The sequence below is a fragment of the Dendropsophus ebraccatus genome, chromosome 4 (genome assembly GCF_027789765.1).
Source record: "Dendropsophus ebraccatus isolate aDenEbr1 chromosome 4, aDenEbr1.pat, whole genome shotgun sequence".
In the NCBI taxonomy this organism is placed as follows: Eukaryota; Metazoa; Chordata; class Amphibia; order Anura; family Hylidae; genus Dendropsophus; species Dendropsophus ebraccatus.
The window spans coordinates 55,992,812-56,010,055 of NC_091457.1; the positions used below are offsets into that span (position 1 = coordinate 55,992,812).

At 44.0% G+C, this 17,244-nt stretch overlaps 1 protein-coding gene across 5 annotated transcripts in view; it reads right to left on the minus strand.

Moving 5' to 3' along the window:
• Positions 1–13,753: 13,753 nt before the first annotated feature.
• CSTPP1 (centriolar satellite-associated tubulin polyglutamylase complex regulator 1) overlaps positions 13,754–17,244 on the minus strand; it is a 113,593-nt gene continuing 110,102 nt past the window's right edge. For 4 of the 5 annotated variants that reach the window (XM_069965874.1, XM_069965873.1, XM_069965872.1 and 1 more), the window contains 2 exons: positions 14,803–14,866; positions 13,754–14,568 (listed from right to left, as the gene is read on the minus strand). In XM_069965874.1, the coding sequence (XP_069821975.1) occupies positions 14,394–14,568; positions 14,803–14,866 (239 nt within the window). In that variant the 3' untranslated portion in view covers positions 13,754–14,393. Of the gene's footprint in view, positions 14,569–14,798; positions 14,867–17,244 lie in introns of those variants that run through there. The other variant, XM_069965875.1, reaches the window with a different exon arrangement.

Sequence of the window (17,244 nt, forward strand, 5' to 3'; positions counted from 1 at the left end):
ATCCAGTGCTTCACCCCTGGCGGTGCCCGAGAAAAAACTGTGTTTTTACGTGGAAACCGGGGCACATTTAAAACAAAGGACCGCAGCTCCGGCCTCCCGGCACCAGTGCCTTTCTATCCACGTGCAAAACTTGTACTGATGGTACATTTGCCTTATGCTCTCGGCTAGAGGACTGAAAGGAGCTATGTACCGCCCAGTGCTACCCCATTTAGGTTAGGGACCCAAAAGAATCATGAACAGTGAAGTGGTATACGGGCTGGTACACTTTGATCAAAATGTATACTAAAGCCCCTATTCCACGGGCCGACAGTGAGGAGCAAACGAGCTATATCAGCGCTCGCTTGCTCCTCGTTCCTCGCTGCCGCCGCTATTCCGTGCGGCAGCAGCAAGTGGGTGGGTGCGGGAGGGGCCACGGGAAGGTGCGGGGGGGCTGCCTGGGTGATCGCTAGATTGCTCAGGCAGCCCATAGGGGAGCAGATCGCTGCTACCCTGGTCATTTGTTTTTCCATATTGTTTTTTGGCCATATTGGGTATATTTTATAAGGTATTCATTTAAGAAAATTAAGATGGAGGACTACAGATGTAGCCAGGGTTAACATGATCTCCGACACAACAATTGTGTCAGGGAGCTATGTTATTGTCTTTGGGATCAACTTAACACAGGCTACATTTATATGTATATTGATGCATGGCTGGAGTGCTGGCATGCTAAATACCCATTGTTTGCCCAGATTCTCGCATCAGATGGTCACTTAGTTTCACAGGTAGAGTATTTACATATACAAGTTAACAATGTGGTACTAACTTACAATATGTCCTTTCAATGATGCAAAGGGTTCTTTCTAACAAAGTAGAGACCAGACGTCTGCAAGAATAGGGAAAAACAATGGGCATAATGGGTATTGAAAGGGACCAAACATGGCTCAGGAGGTCACAGGGAGAGGAGTGAGGAGACCAGAAGAGGCTGCTATCTTTATGCTACTCTCATAACAAATATAAGAGCAAAATTCCACTCTGACAATATGTGATTTACTTTACACTCGCTCTCGTATATCATTACTGGCCCAACCTCAAATCTTGACCCAGCCAGAGGGTGGTGACGGTGTATATATATATCTGTAGTATCTATATTCTAGATATATATTTATATATACATAATAATCCTTACATAATGTCAGATTAGAGACCCAGTCACACATTTTAATTAAAAAAAAAAACCTTACATGTAAAGTATAATAAATAAAGAGCAGCAATGCAATATTTTTACTTATCCAGATATTATTCACTCTTTGCATAAACCTCAAAGCCCACGGAGCACGGCACGGTTACATTATGCATTTGTTACTAACACATATAAAACTCACCTGAGTGGACAAACTTGCTGAACAACATCTATGACAGGGCTACCTGTATAATTTACAGTTCTCTGCTCCATTTATTAATTTTTTTATTTATTTTTGTAGCTAAAACCAGAAATGGCAGAACTGTAACTGGTCCACTTTTCTTTACTCGGGACAATAATTCTGCATGATGACCACCATTTGTATAATATGTAACATAATGGTGGGAATAAATAAAAACAGTGAAACCCAAAACTGTCTGGTTTTGCCCATAGCAACCAATCATAGCTTATAGTTATTTTCTTAACAAGCTCTGTTAGTATGAAACCTTAACTCTGATTGACTCAGACAGCGATCTCCTCCCCCTTCCTGGAACCAGCGCCAACAGGTGCGCCAGCAGCTACAGCCCCCGTAACCTGCTCCGGCAGCCACCTAGCCCCCCTTCCCCCTGGAACCCACACTGGCTGCCGCGAAGCCCACCCTGGAACCTGCTCCGGCAGCCACCTAGCCCCCCTTCCCCCTGGAACCCACACTGGCTGCCGCAAAGCCCCCTTTCCCCCCTGGAACCCTTGCCAGCAGCCTCAAACACGGCGAACACCCCCCCCCCCCCCCCCACACACACACACACACCCCGAACCAATGTCAGTGATTTTTGGTGATTTTTTTTCTTGCGCCCATGACACCACCACCACCACCACCAGGGCACAGCAAGACAGGGGGGCATTCTTACTATATGGGGGTACAGCAGGCACATTATTACTATATTGGGGCACAGCATTGGATCCTACATACAAGGGGTAAACCACATTCCTACTCTACTGCTCATGACACCAAACAGCACAATTACTACTGTATAGGAGCCTATAGGAGGGAATAAGGGAAGGAAGATGTTTGTCTGGCAGGTTCTGAAGAGATGAATTGTAGCTGCAAGAAATCATCACAGTGGTCTGAGCCGTATGGAGAGGAAAAGGAACATGACGCCTCAGGTCAAAGAAGGTGTCACCTGTGAGTCAGTGAATGAGGGTATTTTTTGTATTTTGTAGAACATTATTTGGTAGGGGTGCCCTGAAGTTAAAGCGACTCTGTACCCATAATCTGACCCCCCCAAACCACTTGTACCTTCAGATAGCTGCTTTTAGTCCAGCTGCAGATAGCTGCTTTTAATCTGTCCTGGGGTCCGTTCGGCAGGTGATGGAGTTATTGTCCTAAAAAAATTCTTTTAAACTTGAAGCCCTGTGTCAAACGGGAGTATCTGTGCCCTAACTTTGCACTCCCCCTCCATCCCTCCTCCTCACCGCCCTCCTCATCATTAGGAATGCTCCAGGCAGATTGCCTATATGCAGGGGGCTCTATTACTATATACAGGGGGCTCTATTACTATATGCAGGGGGCTCTATTACTATATGCAGGGGGCCCTATTACTATATGCAGGGGGCTCTATTACTATATACAGGGGGCTCTATTACTATATACAGGGGGCTCTATTACTATATGCAGAGGGCTCTATTACTATATACAGGGCACAGGGGGCTCTATTATTATATGCAGGGCACAGGGGACTCTATTACTATATGCAGGGCACAGGGGGCTCTATTACTATATGTAGGGCACAGGGGGCTCTATTACTATATGCAGGGCACAGCAGGGGGCTCTATTACTATATGCAGAGCACATGGGGCCATTATTATTATATGCAGGGCACAGGGGGCAGTATTACTATATGCAGGGCACCGGGCATTATTACTATATGCAGGGCACAGGGGGCATTAATACTATATGCAGGGGACCGGGCATTATTACTATATGGGGGCACAGCAGGGGATCCTACATACAGGGGGCAACACATACCTACTTGCTTTACTGCACATGACACCTTAAGTGGAAATTGTGTAGAATCTTAGGAGTTGTAAAAAAGTAAGTTGCTGGATAAGTGCGGAGCCTAAGATGTTTGTCTCACAGGTTCAGAAGAAATGAATTGTAGCTGCAAGAAATCATCATGGTGGCCTGGGCTGGATGGAGAGGAAAAGGAAAGGGACGCCTCAGATGAAAGAAGACGTCACCTGTAAGTTATTGTATTGCTATTCACTTTATGGGAAAATACGTTTTTTTTTTTTTAAATTGTGCAGTGCTGCAGCATTTTCGGACGTTTACACCAGTGGATCCTGGTGCAGATACTGGCCCCAGTTCACACTGAAGAATGCAGTGAGTTTTTTTGCATACATATATATATATACCAGAAGCATTGCTTGGTCGAGGAGGGGGGGAGGGGGCCCCAAGCTGACCTCTTGCACCAGGGCCCAGGGGACATTAGCTACGCCCCTGAGAGGATCTGTCAGTTCTCCTGTGTGGTGTAGTATAGAGGATCTGTCAGTTCTCCTGTGTGGTGTAGTATAGAGGATCTGTCAGTTCTCCTGTGTGGTGTAGTATAGAGGATCTGTCAGTTCTCCTGTGTGGTGTAGTATAGAGGATCTGTCAGTTCTCCTGTGTGGTGTAGTATAGAGGATCTGTCAGTTCTTCTGTGTGGTGTAGTATAGAGGATCTGTCAGTTCTCCTGTGTGGTGTAGTATAGAGGATCTGTCAGTTCTTCTGTGTGGTGTAGTATAGAGGATCTGTCAGTTCTTCTGTGTGGTGTAGTATAGAGGATCTGTCAGTTCTTCTGTGTGGTGTAGTATAGAGGATCTGTCAGTTCTCCTGTGTGGTGTAGTATAGAGGATCTGTCAGTTCTTCTGTGTGGTGTAGTATAGAGGATCTGTCAGTTCTCCTGTGTGGTGTAGTATAGAGGATCTGTCAGTTCTCCTGTGTGGTGTAGTATAGAGGATCTGTCAGTTCTCCTGTGTGGTGTAGTATAGAGGATCTGTCAGTTCTCCTGTGTGGTGTAGTATAGAGGATCTGTCAGTTCTCCTGTGTGGTGTAGTATAGAGGATCTGTCAGTTCTCCTGTGTGGTGTAGTATAGAGGATCTGTCAGTTCTCCTGTGTGGTGTAGTATAGAGGATCTGTCAGCTCTCCAGAGTGGTGTAGTATCATAACTCCCAACTGTCTCGGATCCGGCGGGGCAGTCCAGATTTTGGGGTTCTGTCGGCTTCAGCCCTGAGTTAATTGTGTCCATCCTCTCCAGCTGCCCCCACACTTCCGCCCAAACCCCTCCCCCTCCGCTGCATGCCCCTGCTGCGCTTGCGACGGAGGCACGCAATGGTCCTTGAATCTCTTCTGCCGGCTTCTGAGCTCTGATACAAGGCCATACAACTCGCTGTGACATTGCAGTGCTCAGTGTGGCTTTTGTCACAGAGCCTGCAACCGATGGGGTCCGAGGTGAGAGTGGGCCGTGCATAGAGGGAGATGGCACATGCTGATACATGTGTGGTGCGGTACCAGTTGTCGCTGCTCTCCCGCATGTATGAACCTTGCTCTTTGCAGGGTTACACAATGAAGGCTGCAGCGGGGTGATGTGGCTGCTCGCTCCACAGAAGTTCATGTTTCAGTCCACCCATAGAGTAATCAGTGACATCACGACTATGGTTGGAATCCCCCTGTATAGGCCCAGGAACTGATCAGTTATAAGAGTAAGAGCCCTGGGAAACACACTTGCTGAGCTTGAATTATGCAGCTTTTTTTACAGCCTGATCATGTGTGAAAAGAGACTAAGAGTCCTATTACATGGCACAATAATAAACAGTAAATCAGCGCCAATTAACGGGCAGAAAAGGCTGCACGGACATTGTTGAAGATGTTTGTGCAGCCCTCTCATTTAGTGTAAAATAATAAATATTTACTCACCTCACCGCGTTCCCTGGAGTTTGCAGCTTTGCCTCTGCTCCGGCCACTCAGTTAATCACTGGCTGAGACAGTAATTGGCTGAGCAGCCGGTTCTCGGCCGGTGATTGGCTGAGCGGTCACAGCCTGTCACTGCAAAGACCGGAGCAGAGGCAGAGCTGCACACAGAGTGGAAGTTCTCTGAGGACTCCCAGAAAGCAGTAAAGTGAGTTAATATTTATTATTTTACGCTATAATCATCAGCCATCGGCCGCACATTGCTATTTCACGTAGCGATGTGTGGTCGGAGCCTGTTGATTTTAGGTCCGAACCTAAACAACCATCCGCGGATTGTTCTCTTTATTACACAGACCAATATCAGCCGGATTCAGCCTAATATCGTTTAATGTAAAAGGGCCCTAAGGGTGCCCTCACACATCACATTTCTTTGGCAATTTTTTTCTAGGGGGGGATGGTTATCTTACCCTCTGGTCTTCTCCTTCTCTTCTAGCAATCAGTGGTCAAGCAGGGACACAGATTCAGATGCTGATTGGCTGAAATTACACTTGTGCCTTGTCATCTCAGCCAATCAGCAGCTGCAGCGATGTCCCAGCTGCAGCCGCTGATTTGCTGCAGTGTCATATGAAGAGCCAGAGCCTGGCACAGTTGTAGCTTAGTGTGCCAGGTTCAGGTGAAGAAAGATGTCTGTGGTGAGTATAAATAGGGCTTCCCCTTCCCCATGCATCCTCACTTAACCCCAGTTTTTTTTTTTTTTTTTTTTAAAGAAAATGGTCAACGAGGGGTGTGGTGGTGTTATTTTTGTAATAAAATAGTTTTTTCTATTGTGTTGTGTGTTATTTATTTTTTTTGTATTACAGGCTTAGTAGTGGAAGCTGTCTGATACAGAGCTGTGTGCAGTGTATATGTCGTATATGTCTGTGTACTGAGGTGTGTGCCGTGTATATGTTGTATATGTCTGTGTACTCAGCTGTGTAAGGTGTATATGTTGTATATGTCTGTGTACAGAGCTGTGTGCGGTGTATATGTTGTATATGTCAGTGTACAGAGCTGTGTGCAGTGTATATGTCTGTGTACAGAGCGGGTGTATATGTTGTATATGTCTGTGTACTGAGCTGTGTAGGGTGTATATGTTGTATTTGTCTGTGTACTGAGGTGTGTGCGGTGTATATGTTGTATATGTCTGTGTACTGAGCTGTGTAGGGTGTATATGTTGTATATGTCTGTGTACAGAGCTGTGTGCAGTGTATATGTCTGTGTACAGAGCTGTGTGGGGCGTATATGTTGTATATTTCAGTGTACAGAGCTGTGTGGGGTGTATATGTTGTATATTGCTGAGTACAGAGCTGTGTGCTGTGTATATGTATGTATTTGTATATTTCTGTACTATGTATTTATGTGCTCTAGTATAGTTCCTATCAATACCATTATGGGGTAGAGAAGGTTCTCTGATCCCTTTTTATTTGATGTTTTGCATATGAGGGTCAAAGGGGGCCTTTCTATTATATGAGGACATAGAGGGAACCTGGCTCTAAATACTACAAGGGGCATAAAGTGGGCACTGTTACAGCGTGGAACAATATAGACGGGGAGTTTGTATAGAGGTGATGATGGTGCTGGAGCTAAGAGCCTATAATAATTGTCTGGTAGACTCTGCATAGATGATGCATAGACAGCCCCGTACGGTAAGTGGGCCTGTGTGCTTTGAAATGCCAGAGCTGATTTTCAGTCCCAGTCCGGCCCTGAGGCCCGCCCCTCACTCGTGAGAACATCGTCACAAAATGGCGGCGGGAGAAGAGGACAGGGTCAACAGTAAATGTGTAAGTCTAGTTTTTTTCACTTCCGGGGGGAAGGGGGGGTGAGTAAAAGAGGCGGAACGGCTCCAGGCAGATGACTAACACACATAACAGAGTTATATAACTTTGTAATGTGTGTTAGTTAAGGGGGGGGGGGGGGACGCGGGAGTCGTCACCCATGTATGGTAACAAGTTACATGGGTGGTCCTGTATAGGCTCAATTGACAAGGGGACTTTTCATTTAGACCAGGGAGTGGGGATCAGTTATCCAGGACTACCCATATTACTAGTTACCCCATTCCTGGATAGTTTTTCTGTATGGTTTCTCACTGAATCATGACCACTAGAGATGAGCGAATTGCTGATCTAAATGAAGGGAATGGCCTTTAAACACTGCTGCACTCCCTGCCACTCCTCCCAGGATGCCGGGAAAAGCTGGATCCAATCCTTGAAAACTTCTACCAGTTTCCCAGGATTGGATCCAGCTTTCACCCGCACCCGGGTTGGAGTGTCAGGGAGCGGAGCAGCGCTAAAAGGTTGTTGGCTCGATGAGCGGAGCGCAGATCAAACAAAGCGATTCGCTACATTTAGATCAGCGATTAATTAAACTCTTATGACCACTGTAAGGGTGGGTTCACACTACGGAATGCGCATGGATAAATTCCAGCGGATTCTGTCGCTAGTACGCGCTCACGGCCGCGCGCATATCCGCCGCCTCCATAGACACCATTTTATAGGAGGGCCGATTGACATGTCAATTCTTTTGGTGGAATGCGGAATCCGCCCGTACTTAGAAAGGTGTCGATGGCATAGGCGGAGAGATGAGCGGCCGTGAACAGGTACGAGCTACGGAATCCGACGGAATTTATCCACGCAGATTTCTTAGTGTGAACCCACCCCTATACAAGAACCTGTTTCCTGCTGCCTGGAGTATGAAGTTTAAATCCTTGTCCTCCTCTTGAGGTAAATTCACACACAGCAAATTTGTTCTAGAAAGTCCCGATTCTTACATTAGAATGGATTGGTGCATGCTGCATTTATATTGCCACTCCATTCATTCCCTATGGGAACTGTTGAAACAACCAATCAGTTTCTGTGGCCATCATAGAGAATGAATAGAGCGGTGAAGCACATGCCCCACTCTAACAAGAGACTTGGGTTTACGTTCAAAAGACTGTATGATCAGTTATATATCCCCTATCCAGTGGGGAAACACCTTTTAAATGCTAGGTAGTGTTGCATGAATATTGCCAGTAGGTGTTTAAAGGCTTTGAAGGCTTATAATACTATATTTTATAATGATTTCACTGACTACTATTGTTAGGGCTGTTCTCTTTAAGTTGCATGTAGTAAGGATGAGCAGTGGGCAGGAAAGAAACCTAAGGGGGTGGGTATGCAAACTGAATAATCAGAGAGAAGCACTGCATGATTGGAAATGTAGTTTCCTGGCTGGCACCATCTTGAATATAGACTGGCTTTTAGAATAACTTGTGATTCAGGAACAGTGGCAGCTAGAAAGACAGGAGATGGTTCAAATATGTAGGGGGACTTGGTAAGTCTGTCTAGGGCCAGTTTGGGAGCATTTAATTTTTTAGTTTTTGGGTGGAATATTCTTTTAGCGTCACTGGATGACACAGGTACAAAGAAACTGCACCTGTGTCATCCACGGGTCCCGACTGCAACTGACAGCACTGGAGCAGTTCGCTCTACAAATTCTGCAGTCCACATGACTGCAGCATCTATAGGGCTACAGAAGGAGAATTCTTCCTCTGTTCACCACTGGGGATCTGCAATGTGATTGCAGAGTCCCAATAATAGCCATGGACACCGGAGGCTGGTACCTCTGCACCAATTGTGGTCATATTTTGTGAGGAGTTTTACCTGTTAACAAATATTGCACAGTGCACTTTTTTGTATATTTCTTAATAGCAATAATATCTTTGTAGTAATTATTATTCCCTTTTAACTTTTTGATTATAACTATTATCAACTTTCATGGCTTCACCTGGTTGTGCATATATACCATATTTATGTATTTATCTACTTAAATTATTTTTTATATTTGGTCTTCACTAGAGATGAGCGAACCGGGTTCGGGTTCGAGTCCGAGTCCATCCGAACCTGAACGTTCGGTATTTGATTAGCTGGGGCTGCTGAACTTGGATAAAGCCCTAAGGTTGTCTGGAAAACATGGATACAGCCAATGACTATATCCATGTTTTCCACATAGCCTTAGGGCTTTATCCAAGTTCAGCAGCCGCCGCTAATCAAATGCAGAGAGTTCGGGTTCGGATTGACTCGAGCATGCTCCAGGTTCACTCATCTCTAGTCTTCACTTTTTTCTGTCTTTATTTATTCCAATAAAATGGCTTTACAGTCTCCCTAATGTAACTTTCTTTTTATTGTTTCACTTCACTAGGTGTCCCTTATTTGTTTTAGATGCACATATATATATATATATATATATATATATATATATAATATGCAAAAAAGGGGTCCGTGGAGCCTCAGTTACGAGTCTCAAAACACGGGAATAGCCAGATATCCCTCTCTCCAGAGAAGGAAGCCCATCAATGGAGACTCGTAAATGAGTACTCCATTGGAATTTTTCACTGTTCTCCCTGAGTTCAGTGATTGTTGTGTTTTGTTGGTCTATATATATATATATATATATATATATATATATATATATATATATATATATAAAAAACGGCAAGAGTCTGCAGCACACCGGAGTAAAGGTGAATAGTGTTTATTCCATCATCAAGGTACATACAACGTTTCGATTCAATCCAGAATCATTATCAAGCTTTTCGATTCTGGATTGAATCGAAACGTTGTATGTACCTTCATGATGGAATAAACACTATTCACCTTTACTCCGGTGTGCTGCAGACTCTTGCCGTTTTCTGTATTGGGGATCCTACGCCATAGGACTTTCACTGCACAGCACCCACTGCTTTGGATCTGGATGTACGGCTGCTACTCTGCTATATACATATATATATATATATATATATATATATATATATATATATTTTTTTTTTTTTTAACTTGGGAGGCCTTTATACGAGTGCAATAGACATCTATGCAAACACAGTTATGAAGGTGCTGTTATAGCATTCCGCTGGGCTCCATAGACTCAATGATGAGCCTTAAGGCCCTATTACACCAAGCGATTATTGCCAGTATTTGGCATAATGTTGGTTGATCGTTGTTTTTCAATATGTTGAAAATAAACAATAGCGATGTCCAAGCTCCCCCACCCCACCCGCAGCTTCTAGCTCGCTGTCGGTGTGCGTAATAGCACTGACAGCGAGCGGGGAACGAGGAGCAAGAGATCGCTGATCCAACAGGTCGGATTGCTCCTAAGTATTAGCTCATGTAATAGGGCTTTTAGTACATGCTCAATTAAAGACTTTGAAAGATACTCTCTTGGGCTTTTATGAGATTCGTACAAAAAGTTAATGATCTCCATGGTGTTGGACCTACATGTGCAGCGTGCATTGAGTACATATGCATGGTAGGAGCAGTATGCAAGAGGCTTTTTGGTCAGGATCGGCTGCTATAGCTAGCTAGCGGCGTGTGACTTCATGTTGGCTTCACACTTTCTTAAAATCTTGAAAAAGCCATGGTGTTTTTTTTTTCTTTTGCAAAAACGCTGGTGGCAAGATGTCAGCTGGAAGTCAATGGAAGTTTATGATCTGCCTTAAACACATGGCATTTTTTTTGTGTGGCATTTTCCTTTCCTTTGCTGTTTTTGAGGCTCTTTGGCAGTTTTTCCAAAACGCAGGATGCTAAGGGTGTGACTTTTTTTTGGCAAACTGTGGCATTTTTTCTACCATAGACTTTAATGGGATTTTTCTGGTTGTCTGTCTTTTTTTTATTTTTTCTTTTGGCATTTTTGTATCCTTTTGTAGTCCAGCAACTAGGGAAAAAAAATTCTGCACACAAAAACGCCTAAACCACCAGAAAAATGACCTGAAAAACACCTGACAAAAGGTGTCTGTGTGAGGGCACCTGTATTTTAGTTTTTGTTTAAAGTTTTGTTGAATAAATATGTTTTATCCCAATCAATACTTTTTCTTTTTTTGTTTTATTCAGTGATTGTGCATGAAAATTTTAGTCTTTTCCTATATGTTAAATATATTTAGTTTCACCCGAATTATCTTAATGGGGGAGGAGGGGGGGAGCCTGCATGAAAGGCCACAAACTGGGGCAGGTAGGCACTCCATGAAGCATCCACTGTGCTTCACAATGGCACTGTACTGTATTTATGTTCTTCTATGAAAGCAATGCATACAAAATATTAATAAAATTGAAGCATTACAAGGTTTAGTAGGACCCCATAGAATGTGCTGTCTTACAGGTCTATGCAAGTCAGAGGTTGCATGGAGCTGTATTACAGCCATTTAAGTGTAAGGGCCCCATTCACACATTCTGTAGGGTGTCCATAGCTATGAGTCCACGTCTACGGACAGTCTACGGAATGTGTAAATGTGGCCTAAGATAACTTACATAAACTAATAATATGAACATAAAAACACTGAATTCAAATCCAATAACTACCATTTACAATTACTGTAGATTTTATATAAAACGCACCATTTTTTTAAAATGCATGTCTACTTTCTGGCCAGTAGAGGGCAGATTTTGCATGCTTTTTATTCTCATGATTATTAACTATTGTGGCCTTAAAAGAATGTGCTATAACATGTATACTTACTATTCAACACCCATACTGATATTAGTACACTACATTCACTGTTACCTAGAATAGTAATTATGATTACCCATCATTATAGCAGAGAAAATGCAACTATCAGCTTGGAGATATGGAGCTAACAAATCCATGTAGTAATGTTCAACTTTATTTTTCAATAAATGCAGACAGATTCTACTGAAAATGTAGATTGGGGAGGGCTGACAAGCCTTGTGTTCTCTACTAACATGCCAAGTGTATTGAAAGAGCCCAGAGTAGGACATAGAGAAACATGGCTAACGCTAAGGTTTATTGTATAGTTTACATGCTTCTTGTATGAAGGCATAGGATCCATATATATATGCTCTACTGTGTGCCCTTTTTAGGGCCATATAACACGGCCCGATTAGCAAGGTAAACTGATTGACTGTCACTCGTTTACTGCGCCTATTACCTATTATCCTGTACTGATCGAGAATTACATCCTCTATTAAACTCCAGAGCTGCACTCCCAAATTCTGCCAGTGGAGTCACTATGTACATTTATTACATTACTTGTTCTGTACTAATCAGAATTACATCCTGTACTAAACTCCAGAGCTGAACATGAGATTCTGGTGGTGGAATCACGGTGTACACAAATCATTATGATTTTGGAGTAGAGGTAAGTAAAGAATGCCCTATATACTTTTTTGTTTTAGCATGAATTGTTGGAGACGTCTTACAGTCTACTGTAAAATAGGCAAATCTCTGACTTGTTGTTGTGCCACTCTTCATATCAGATGGATGGAAGAAGCTTGTGAACATTACCAGCTTGTTACCCACCAAATAATGAGCAGCGCAGAAGGTAAGGCAATGTGACAGATGTCATTCTATCTGTCACATGATGGCTGCCTATCATGCAATTTTCTGGGTAGGGATGTAGGAAGATGGCATAGCCCCAAACAACCCCCCCCCCCCCCCCCCCAAAGTTGCTGTGTCTCATAAAAGCATGTGGAAGCTTCAGCATAAGCCACAGTAACCTGAAATTTTAATCAAAATTAAATTAATTTCTTGACATTGTGTCCTTTTATTCTGGATTTATTCTTTTTTTTTTCTTTAAAAAAGTGCAAAACAATAATGAAATAAATAAATAAAACAACTATAATACTAAATCAATAACTTAAGCTTCTAGCAGTACATATATTAGAGCAGCATGCAGTATGAGTTGTGCATAGCGGGAAGATGCAGCACCTTGTGTACATGCAGCATTGAAAGAGAGGCTTACTAACCCCTTGTATGCACAGGATACGCCACAAATGTTTAATAGGTGAAGGCTGCACCTCTAAGACCTCACATTTCAGGAGAATCTGGGTCCCCAAACCTCTGCTTCACCAAGGCCATGTATTAAAGGAGCAAGCAAGCAACCGATCTGTCAGGTTAAGGCCCTATTCCACGGAACGATTATCGTCCGTATTCGGCCGATATCGGCCGCTACGAACGATAATCGTCCCGTGGAATAGAGTGCAACGATCAGCCGACATCGTTCATGTCGGCTGATCGTTGCAGTCGCTTGTTTTTCAACATGTTGAAAAACAAGCGACTGATATAGCGGCGATCTGCTGCAGTCGCTTGAATAGGAGCATCTGCAGCAGATCAGCGATCCTCCGAGCAGCCCCCCGCAGCTCCCCGCCGCCCCCTCCCGCACTCACCCGCTCGCTGCAGCCGGGATGAATAGCGGCGGCAGCGAGCGGGGAACGAGGAGCAAACGAGCGCTGAGAGCGCTCGTTTGCTCCTCTGACGACCCGTGGAATAGGGCTATTAGCAATCACTTGCTCCTTGTTCCCCACTCGCTGTTGGTGTTATTACATACGCCGACAGTTAAAGGGAAGGAGTGTGTGTGTGTGTGTGGGGGGGGGGGTGCAGGAAGCTGCCCGCATCTTTAGATTGTCCAGGTGGCCCATAGGAGATAGCAGCCGCTTGCTGCCACCACTCCTTTTACACAGAGCGACAACCAGCAGACCGTAGCTATCAGCATAGTTTTCTTTGAACGTGTTGAAAGACAACAATCAGCAGGCATCGTGCATATCGGCTGATCGTTGCCTTTTGTTTTTTAAACATTTTTATTTAACATTTTTCAAAAAACACAAAGTACAATACAAGTACAATGTGGTAATGAATGATCATTGCCTTTTAACACTACCTATTACACCAATCAGATATCAGCCGGAACGACCGATATTCGCTTGGTGTAACAGGGCCTTAAGAGACAGACTCTTAATGTATCTGACTTTTACGGCATATCCTAAGTATGTGCAATAAATGTTATGAACAGAAAGAGCTACACATAAAAACAGTAGAAAAATGTATAAATAAAAAAAAATTCACTAATACTTACCATTGTACGCTACTAGAGAAGAGCGAATTTACAGTAGGAATGACGCAAATCGCTTTCTTTCAATCTGCATTCTGCTCATCAGGCTGCAAGCTTTGAAGTCTGCTCCACTCAGTGATGCTTCTCCCCAGGTGCTGGGAAAAGATGGATCCAGTCTTTGGAAACTTCTCCTAGGGAAGTTTTCCAGGACTGGATCCACCTTTCCCAGCACCCGGGGAGGAACTGCACAGAGCGGAGCAGACCTCAAAGCCCACAGCCGCGTCGTTCCTACTATACATTTGCTCATCTCTCTATGCTACCCAAATAGTGCAAAGCATACAGTAGATTCCTATTAACATCATCAGGCCATCACAACATCATTTAGATGTAATATCTATTTTTGCACAGAGGCAATTTCTCAGGATGTGATGGTCTAACTTTCAGAGGAGTCCTCCGCCTCTTCAGTGGAACCATCACTCTCCAGATCTGGACGTCGTCTGGTGGGAAGAGTCTTCTTTGGAGAAGCCACACGAGTAATATCTCGGGACGGAGGTAGCAGACTGGTGGTTGCAGGGTGTGTAATGGAGCAGGCAGATAACTGAGCAACACTAAAGTAAAATTAAAATAAAAAAAAGTGTGAGCAGCATCCACAGATAAACTAAAGGAGTTTCCAGGATAAGAGTGCCTGCTTTATTTTATGCCGCTCTTGTTCATGGACTATGTCTGGTATTGCATCTCGGCCTTAGCCTGTAATACCCAACACAGCACATAAACACGAGAGGGTCTTGTTTCTTATCCTGGCTAGGAATGATGCAACAGTAATGTAGGTCTCATCCACTTACATTCTGTCAAGCTCCTTATCCAGAACTTCATCAACTAGCAAATCAGCTTTTTCTGGCAAAGCACCTGTAGGGACAATAATAATATGACAGCAAAAATACAACTAGATAGCATAGGCACATAGAATACAGTAAATATAAAAGTGTGATGCTTCTTAACCCATTCCTCAGATTAGGGCAGGAAAGCTAGTCAATTTGCTAATAGAAATGGGTTTCTGCTAGTAGTAGACAAATTTACAAAAAAAATAAAAAATAATTGACCCAGGGGGTGGGTAGGCCACATCTTCTGTATGAACACCCAGCTTTGAGGCCTAACTCGAGGCTCTTGGACCCAAAGCAAAATTTGTAACAGCACCCTAGTTATCATTTATAGTACTGAGCTTTTTATATGGGTCATACAGAACCTTTTTGGTTCTGTAAGGTACCTGTACTTAGTTGCAAAGGTATACCCCCTGCTCTTCTTGATAAAAAAAAAAATGAACAGCAGAAGTAAAGATGGCCAATGGCCCAGATTTATCAATCTGTTTGAAACAAAAACAGACTCATTTTTATCCCACACCGATAGCAACCAATTACATCTCATTATGAGAAAATTTGTTGCTATTTGTCACAAATGTGAAAGATTGTTGCTGGGTTTACACGAAACCATAATTCGCCCGATCGCACGATTAACGATGTCGGAGTAACGTTTTTTTTTCATAACGGTCAGCGTTTAGACGGTACAATATATTGTACGGAAAATTCGTTTTGTGATCGTTTTGCGATCGCTTAAGCCTATCTCACACATTGGTTAAAATCGGTGAACGACTGTTTACACTGAACGATCTGCGAATTTTTTGCGAACAATCAACGCCGATTTCAGAACTTGTTCAAAGATCAAGATGAACGATTTATCGATTGTTCGCAGCGTTTACACGTACGATTATCGTTCGAATTCGACCGTTATCGCGCAAATTCGCACGATAATCATTCCGTGTAAATGCAGCTTGACTCAGACTAATAAATCTGATATCTCTATCATTAGGATGAGCAAATCGTCCAGACATTAGATAAGAGGAGCTGCAGACAGACTTTAAACACTGGAAACGAGAGAAAGAAGTATTACCATGTTATATAATGGTGCGTTTACACAGAGAGATTTATCCGACAGATCTTTAAAGCCAAAGCTAGGAAGACTATAAACAGGCAACAGATTATAAAGGAAAGACTGGGATCTATCCGCTTTTCAAATCTGTTCCTAGCTTTGACTTCAAACATGTGTCATAAAAATCTCTGTGTAAACACACTATAAGGCCCATAGTCTGTTGATATATTATTTCATGTTTAGGGTATAAACCCACACACCGTATATGCAGCAGATATGCAACAAAAACGCAGAGGATTTGTTGGTACAGATTTGATGCTGTGTTCAGTTATTTAGATCTAATCTGCTGCGAGTTTGCTGCGAGTTTGCTGCGTATCGCAGCAGTAAATACGCTGCATATACGGTGTGTGGGTTTATACCCTTAAGGGTGCCTTCACACCTACCGGATCCATAGCGGATCTCACTTCTGCGGATTCGAAGAGAGAACCGCTGCGGATCCGGTATCAATTCACCCTTATGATAGCACATATTCGCAGCAGGATTAACATCCCGCTGTGAATATGTGCTTTAACTCCCTGGTGCCCGCAGCCCCGCCATCGCATCCCTCATCCCCGGCGGCGGCACATCCCCCCCATCCCGGTCACTTCCCCCCATCAGCCCATCTCCGCCCCGCCGCCGCGAGCAAACATTACCTGCTCGCCGGCGCTGCTGCAGTGAGGCTCCCGGCTCCGATCCCGCTCAGCTGATCTGAGCGGGACCTGAGCCGGCAGCCTCACTGCAGCCGCGCCGCCGAACAGGCGGGATGCGGGCGGCGGCGGGCTGGGGGTGGGCTGATGCGATGGCGGGGCTGCGGGCACCAGGGAGTTAAAACACATATTCACAGCGGGATGACAATCCCGCTGCGAATATGTGCTATCATAGGGGTGAATTGATACCGGATCCGCAGCGGTTCTCGCTTCGAATCCGCAGAAGTGAGATCCGCTGTGGATCCGGTAGGTGTAAAGGCACCCTAAAACAATAAAGAGGCACAAAAACACAAAAAGTAGCTCTTCCCAGGGCTGGATTTACAGCTTACGCTGCTCAGTACTGCTCCATAGTGTTCTTCTTGCGTATGCCGCTTCTGAGGGCGTACAACAGAGATGTACAAGGTCAAGATCTCTTGTCTGTGTAAGCAGTGTATGGGAGCCTTTATAGTATCCTTTTTCTGCTTTTTCCTCCCCCTCCCCTCTCTAGAAACATAAAAATACCTGCTTTCTTTTAAAAACAGTACCACACCTGTCTCTACGTTGTGTTTAGTTTTGCAACACAGCTCTATTCACTTCAGTGGAACGGAGTTGCAATACCCACAAAAACGGAGGACA